This window comes from Notolepis coatsorum, assembly GCF_963971535.1.
Source record: "Notolepis coatsorum genome assembly, chromosome: 5".
Lineage (NCBI taxonomy): Eukaryota > Metazoa > Chordata > Actinopteri > Aulopiformes > Paralepididae > Notolepis > Notolepis coatsorum.
In genome coordinates, this window is record NC_140169.1 from 138,042,148 (window position 1) to 138,050,297 (window position 8,150).

Sequence of the window (8,150 nt, forward strand, 5' to 3'; positions counted from 1 at the left end):
CAAGGACGACTTAACACGCCATTCTCCGCCATGCGTAATCTGCCAATGACGTCGTACAGCGTCTTTGAGATCAATATTTCAAAAATCTGTCATGGCAATCATATTTCACCCACGGAGACTTGAGATCTCCTGTAGATCTCCTCTCAACTCTCCAACGGTTCAAGACCGCCATCTGGTGGCCGATCGGCAAATCGCCAAAACCGAAGTGACGTGCCGGAAGTGGTGCTCACCCATATTTCGTCCGGCCACCTCGCTATCGCTAGCGGGACTCCAGCTTGATACACTGGACATCGATCGGTTGCAAATAACTCGATAAACAACACGATTTGGACGCATATAGTATTATACAACCTGGAAATGGATTGCATATATCAACATCCCATAATAGCGATATTTCTGCTCCACGCTGATCACCCAACGGTCAGAGGAAGCCGCGGTGAGTTTCAGCGTGTTTGATTATTATTAACCGTATAATCTGCTCTGATATATATATCGCCCATACTACATGAATCATTTAACGTCGGCCACGGACTTATAAACCACCCCCCCCCCCCCCCCCCTCCGGTCACCAGCAGATGATGAGGCATGACGTTTAGGACCTTGTACAATTGAAATTTTTTATCTGACGTCAATCGGTATCAAACTACATTTGATTATCTAATATATGTATTTGTGGCTATAACTCACGTTCTATGGAATGCTGCAGAAAACGATAAAAACATATTTATACTTTAGACCATATTTTAGTATGAATGTGTGAATGAAAAAGTAGAACGTTGCTACATCCTAAACGATAGATACTTGATGTTGAATGGGCCATAGTAATGTCAATTTAGCAATACAATTAAAAAAGTTATAGCCCTGCAAAGAAGGGGAACATCTCCATAGACAAATAGAGCTGGCAGAGGACGGTATAAAATCAGAATAATCCCTGGCAGATAAAGGGTTAACATTGATTCCAGACAAATCCGATATTGGAAAAAACAAAGGAATGAGCTGAAAGCAGCTGACGGTAAAAGAGCACGCATAACTGGAGGAGGGACAAAAAAAGTGAGCGAGGAGATGGAGACACTACTTTCCGAGTGGAAACGTTATGAGAGCTACTGTACCCGGAGCTGCTAACTGGCTAACGTTATGAGAGCTAACGTTGCTACCTACTGTACCCGGAGCTGCTAACTGGCTAACATTATGAGAGCTAACGTTGCTACCTACTGTACCCGGAGCTGCTAACTGGCTAACGTTATGAGAGCTAACATTGCTACCTACTGTACCCGGAGCTGCTAACTGGCTAACGTTATGAGAGCTAACGTTGCTACCTACTGTACCCGGAGCTGCTAACTGGCTAATGTTATGAGAGCTAACGTTGCTACCTACTGTACCCGGAGCTGCTAACTGGCTAACGTTATGAGAGCTAACGTTGCTACCTACTGTACCCGGAGCTGCTAACTGGCTAACGTTATGAGAGCTAACGTTGCTACCTACTGTACCCGGAGCTGCTAACGTAAAGTTACTTGATTTCACTTTGAAAACGTTGAAATGACCAGTGACTAGGGATGGGTACCGAATTCGGTACTTTTGAGGTACCGAACCGAAAACACGTCGGTACTACCGAGTATCGATTCAAGTGAGATACAAAAAATTAAAAAAAATAAATAAAAAAATTAAAAAAAAAATTTCCTTTTTTCTTTTCATGTCAACGTTCACACGCACAATATATGCTTACCTAGGATTTGACTTGATTCAACAACAAATCAGTCGGAGCAATGGCAAGCTGAAAACGGTCGAAATTGTAGTTATTTGAAGTTTGGATTTTTTTTACGACTGAGGTAGGTAAATTAAATTTTTGAGACTAAAGTACCGGAAAAAGGTACCGTTGGGTACCGTATCGATTCACAGGTACCGGTACCGGTACCGTATCGTTCAAATGTGAAAGGTACCCATCCCTACCAGTGACCACCTGTAATTGCACTGTTTACTATTTCATACAGTACTTGGTTTCAATAAATGAACCCAGTACATTTTACTGGGTTAAAACTGACACAAAATGTTGATTTATTCATTATGATCTGTTTGAAAATTAGAAATATAGGCCTCTCTCTTATACATGCCTCCTCCTAATAAAAGCCTGGTACCCGCTACAGTTGAAACAAATACAAGCCCGGGTCACTATTAGAGGAATTACGGTATATATAAAAAAAAAAAAATCCAATCATTACAAAACTCACAGGATATATCTCATAACACTGTTGAACTGTGTGTACAAAACTACTATAGAAATATTAATGATTTTGTATGTTTTGCAGATGTGTTTGCCAACAACCTCGGTGTGGGGGGATGGGGTGGGAATGAAGGAGGGGAAGGGGAAATGAAAGGGAAAAAAGGAAAAAAGATGGAAAATGTTCAATATCTACAACTGAAATGTTCAATAATTTTTTTCCTGCAATAAAGAAAAAAAAAGAAAAAAAAATAAAAATATTAATGATCTATGTTGGCTTGAACCTTGGAATTGCCGCTTGCAGCTATTTTTATTTAATATATTAGGGCAAGCCGCCTAGCGGAGATTTGCGCTCCGCTGAGCGCTCCTTTCTAATCTCAGACGTTCCCTGTGTGTGGTCCTGTAGCTCAAGCAATAGAGCATGGCAGAACACTGCCAGGGTTGGGGGTTAAAATTCCCACTGGGGATAACCACAGTTAAGTGTTTTGGATACAAGTGTTGATCAAATGCCATAATGTTATGTTACAGTCAAATATACACGGTGGAAAAATAGCAGTGATTATTTTCCAGTTATTTTTGTAGGGCACGAGTTAATGTACTCGACCCTTTTGGTGAAGCTGCCAACAAAATAAAACGGTGCCAAAAATGGTGATTTCAACTACGGACAAAACGACATCCTTGATTTGGCTGCTCCGTGTATCACTGTCTGTCACCCAGAATCCACTCTCCGAAGTGCAGGCTCAGTGGAGCGCTAAGTGGGGTCTCCAAATCCAGAAATATGCTGATGACTTGAAGAAAACTATAAGACCCTCTCACTGACTCTCCTCCCCCTGACCTGACACAGACCCCCCCCCCCCCCCCCCCCCCCCCACACACACACACACACACACACTGGATAAATCCACATATATCTGCTTTGCGCGACGCCACATCAAGGATTTCTCTTAGAACGCAGTCACATGGAGTGGGGCTAGGGAGAGCTTTAGAAGGAGGGGAGGGACAAGAGGAAGCCATTCACAGGGAGATTAAAGAAGAGAGAGTGAGAGGGGGACACAGGGAAGAGAGAAGTGTGTGTGTGTGTGTGTGTGTGTGTGTGTGTGTGTGTGTGTGTGTGTGGTGTGTGTGTGTGTGTGTGTGTGTGTGTGTGTGTGTGTGTGTGTCTGTGTCTGTGTCTGTGTGTGTGTGTGTGTGCGTGCGTGCGTGCGCGCGTGTGTGTGTGTGTGTGTGTGGAGAGAGACAGTAAGACAGAGAGACAGAGAGAGATAAGACCTTATAGATGCACATTATAGAGAGCAGAGGACCCATGTAACCCCCACACCCACGCGTCTTTCAAAATTAATTAGCAAATACAGAAACTCCCCTCTCTAATATATCTCCTAACGTCGTTTAGGGGCTTTAAATATTCACACAGCATGCGTTCCCGCCGCTGCGACAAGAAGAAAGAAGAAAGAGAGGGAAAAAACTTCTAACGGTTCTTTGGAGGGGCTGAATTATGCCCAGTGCTAATTGAAGTTAAATTCAACTATTAGTTCATTATAATCCCAAAGCTGATGAGGAAATTTCTGACTAATTACAAAGATAATAAAGTAATATCCATTTCCCTCGCTCTGTCACGAGAGACGGAGAAGAGAAGAAATGAAGGGGCTTAACGAACTAATTACATGTGTCTGGTCTGTGTGGTAATTGATTGAGAGCGCGGTGAGAGTTTGCGTCAGTGCTGTCTGTCTGGGGTGTCACGTGCACAATGTTCCCCTGGTGCTCCATTCTCCTGCGCACAAGGTTCCACCGTCACAACAGCTCTGCCCAAACAGGAAGTAAATCAACCTATACTCATATTATTATTTATCATTATTATGTGCCCTAACATATTGAATAAATAATATTGCATTATTGTTCACCCCATATTTTCCCATCTCTTTTATAAATAAGAACTGAAAATAAGTTCAATGATTTAATTTCACTGCGTCTGTGCAGCCTCGTTTATTCACTGTGTCCATGCATGGAAAAACGACGATGAACGCAGCCATAAAGATATGGTTTCCTTAGGCAACAAGACACACTGTAGTACTATAGTCTGTTTATTCTTCTGATAACCACATCACTGCGTAACTCATAAATGTTATTTGTCACATCCAATTCAATGTCATCGCCGTATTTTCTTCCTAACTAATTCGGTCACGGGTGTCCCGGTTTGGTACGAGTCTTGCTCTCTTGGGCAGAGCTGTCTGGCTATTTAGCAGACTGTGACGTACAGGCGCGGAGACAGCTCTGTGTGGGAGTGTGAGGGCTTTGTCGCTCAGGATTCTGACAGAAGAAGAAGGAGGAGAAGAAGAAGAAGAAGGATGAGGAAAAGAAGAAGTAGAAACAGAAGAAGAAGAAGAAGAAGAAGAAGAAGAAGAAGAAGAAGAAGAAGAAGAAGAAGAAGAAGAAGAAGAAGAAGAAGAAGGAAGAAGAAGAAGAAGAAGAAGAAGAAGAAGAAGAAGAAGAAGAAGAAAGGGGAGAAGAAGGACAAGGAGAAGAAGTAAAAGAAGGGAGAAGAAGAAAAGGGAGAATTAGAAGAAAAAGAAGAAGGAGAAGAAGGAGAAGAAGGAGAAGAAAGAAAAATAAGGAGAAGAGGAAGAAGTAGAAGAAGTAGTAGAAGAAGAGGAGGCTAAATGGAGATAATTGTTGTTCTGGGATGATGGGTAAGAGAGAAGAAGTATGTAGAAGTATGGTTGGCCCCTGTGAGAATCAAACACTTTACCCTGACATGGCTGGTGCCTGGCTCTACCCACTGAGCTACCGGAAATGCAATGGAAAGAATTGTTACTGTAAAAGTGAACGTGGAAAAAGAGTGAGATAGTGAGTGAGTGAGTGGAGTGAGTGAGTGAGTGAGTGAGTGAGTGAGTGAGTGAGTGAGTGAGAGTGAGTGAGTGAGTGAGTGATGTGAGTGAGACATAGTGGGAGATAAAGAGACATATGCAGAAAGAGAAAGAGAAAGAAAGAACCAGATAGGGAAAGACACATATAAGAGAGAGAGAAGAGAGCGAGAGAGAGAGAGAGAGAGAGAGAGAGAGAGGAGAGAGAGAGAGAGAGAGAGAGAGAGAGAGAGAGAGAGAGAGAGAGAGAGAATTCAAACCGACAGTTTCGAGGAATTAGGGCTAGACTGGTATGAGAGGCAGTGAGTTGTTTACAATGGCCCGTGGAGATTCACTTTCCTGGTGGCTGTAATCTCTAGGAACACTTGGCTCTACTTGATTACTGTGGTGAAGCTGTTTGCCTGTGAACCCATGATGAGGCTTGTGCAGCTCACTCACACGGGCCCCTCCGTAATTAAGCTCCAACCTCCTTTGAGAGGGTTTGTCAAAATGGAGAATGAGTGCCAACTCTCTCGCAGCCAACCCCCCCCCTTCAGCCACGCAGAGCAAAACCTAAAAAGGCACTCCAGTCCTGGCAGCCGAAACACCTAAATCATACCTTCTCTCAGGCAACATTCACATGGTACAATACAGGCTAAAAGATAATGTTGGTTCAACTGGTTAAGTACGCAACTCTGATTAACAGTAACCTATGACATGTTGGAAACATAGAATCACAAACAACTATAAATTGGATTATGACGTGAGTGCAGAAATCACGAGTGCATCCCCGATCTGTTTGAGAGGCGAAAAGATTAATAATGAAGATCTCACAAAAAGGATGTATGACGGTTCTTTGTAGGTTTATAGGTTTATAGGTTGTCTGTAACTGGTGAGTTACTCACTGAACTACCGAGGCTAATGCTAGTCATTAATCATCTCCTGTAAATCACCTGCTCTCACACTTCCTCTCTCCTTTGTCGGAGGAGCTCGAGACTTCTTTTGTTGAACCTGTGGAGTGGTTAAAGTACGGGGGAGGGGCACGGCAGTGAGAGGGGAGAACATGGAGAAGCCCCCCTCATAAGATGTCTTATCTCTCCTCCCCACTAATGCTAACGATTAATCACCTACCTTAAGGCCACGAATTAAAGACCTCAGGTACCTATGGTGCCCTAATCATCCACACTGCCAAGGGCACGTTCTCTGCCTCCCTGTGAGACCCTGCCTCCATCACATCCCTCTCTCTCTCTCTCTCTCTCTCTCTCTCTCTCTCTCTCTCTCTCTCTCTCTCTCTCGCTCTCTCTCGCTCTCTCTCTCTCCTGCTCTTTGTCTGTTTATTTCTTTCATTAATTTGATCTATTTCCCTTTCTCTCTCTCTCTCTCTCTCTCTCTCTCCCTCTATATATATTTATCTTTCTTTCTTTTTCTCTCTTTTTCTAAATCTCTCTCTTTCTCTCCCTCTCTGTTTCTCTCTTAACTCTCTCTCTCTCTCTTCTGTTTCTCTCCTCTCTCTTCTCTCTCTCTCTCTCTCTCTCTCTCTCTCTCTCTCTCTCTCTCTCTCTCTCTCTCTCTCTCTCTCTCTCTCTCTCTCTCTGACTTTACCTTCTCTGACTTTACGGAATACTGTGAGAAGGATAATAAGGATATCCCACACGCTGTTAAATATGGAATGTCTCCTCGCTCTCTCTCTCTCTCTCTCTCATCCTCCACATTTCTTTTCATAGTGTTATCTTGTAGTGTACAGATGTCCTGTATAGGAAGTCAGGACTCCCAGGACTGCAGCTGGGTGTGAGTTCCTGGGAGAGACATGCTTTGTCTTCTGCCCTCTACTCATCAGACATCTCTGAAGAATACACATTTCTGAAGACAAATATGAGTCAATCAGTGTCGCTATGGCAACGTCAGGTCCCAGGTCAAAGGGTAAGTAGACACGTGGAGAGGAGAATTGCCAGGGAAGCAACTCCTGTCTAATTCAACCAACAGGCAGGCAGAGGAAGTATAGACAACGTAAGCGACCAAACAGAGAGATCTCTATGGCTAAAAGGAACCACCCATAGAATTGCTGTTGATAGAATGGCCATGTTTATTCAAATCTATTTCACTGAAGGGTCGTTTGGCTGGTACACTTCCAAATGGCCGACACAGAGTTGGTTTGGCGCCTGAGAGGTTGACGTGTTCAACGGTCGAAGGCGACAATTGACCGTATTCACACGGTGGCCATTTTGCTCTTATGTCGTGCTCAGGTTGGGATTCCAAGGTGGGAACAGGGTGGAAAGGAATCCCAACCTGAGCATGACATAAGTTTCAAAATTGCCGCCGTGTGAATACGGTCAATTGGATGAACTATTCCACTGGCGGCTGGCTTGAACATCCCCCTCTGTCCTTTCATGAACCAACGTTCGTTCCCATGACAGCGTTATTATTAAAACGCTATGGAAGCAATCAGGTCCAACGGCAGGAAGTTACCTGGCGACCCAGGAAGGCCCCTTTCTATCCATTAGAGTTCTACAGGAACCACAATCAAATCACCTCCAGTCCATAAATTAGATACAAAATAAATTGAGTAAATCAATAAAATGTAAACTGAAATTACCAGTTGCTTTACAAAAAAAAAGAGAATGATGTGGAACGCATTAGCAGGCATGTTGTCTGACTTTAGGCCACACCAATGCATTTTAATTCTGGCCACCCACACGTTATGTGACACTGGTCACAGTTTTATTGTATTTTACTGCCGTTATTTATTATTCATACTTACTATGTACCACTGCTGCTAAATGTTTTGCACTAAGTTCTCGTTTACCTCTATATTTACATTCACTCATACATTCACTTTTTTGTTAGCTACTGTCTACATTGTATATAGTCCTGTATACTGGTCCATATGTTACTTTATGTTTATAGTGTACTATATGTTACTTTATGTGGCAACATCACCTCCTGGTTTGGAAATAGCACTGCACAAGACCGAAGCAGACTACAAAGAGTGACCACGTTCAGCCGAACGCACAATTGGAGGGGGGCTCCCCACCCTCCAGAACATTTACAACAAGCGTTGCAGGGGCAAGGCTAAGAGAATCATTAAGGACTCCAGTCAC

General features: G+C 43.3%; 1 protein-coding gene across 1 annotated transcript in view; it reads left to right on the top strand.

The window, feature by feature from the left end:
- Positions 1–5,487: 5,487 nt before the first annotated feature.
- The window catches only part of syne1a (spectrin repeat containing, nuclear envelope 1a), a gene marked incomplete at its 5' end in the record, with an annotated part of 228,874 nt that continues 226,211 nt past the window's right edge, over positions 5,488–8,150 (top strand). The window contains 1 exon segment of the mRNA XM_084314285.1: positions 5,488–5,523. Coding sequence (XP_084170411.1) covers positions 5,488–5,523 — 36 coding nt within the window.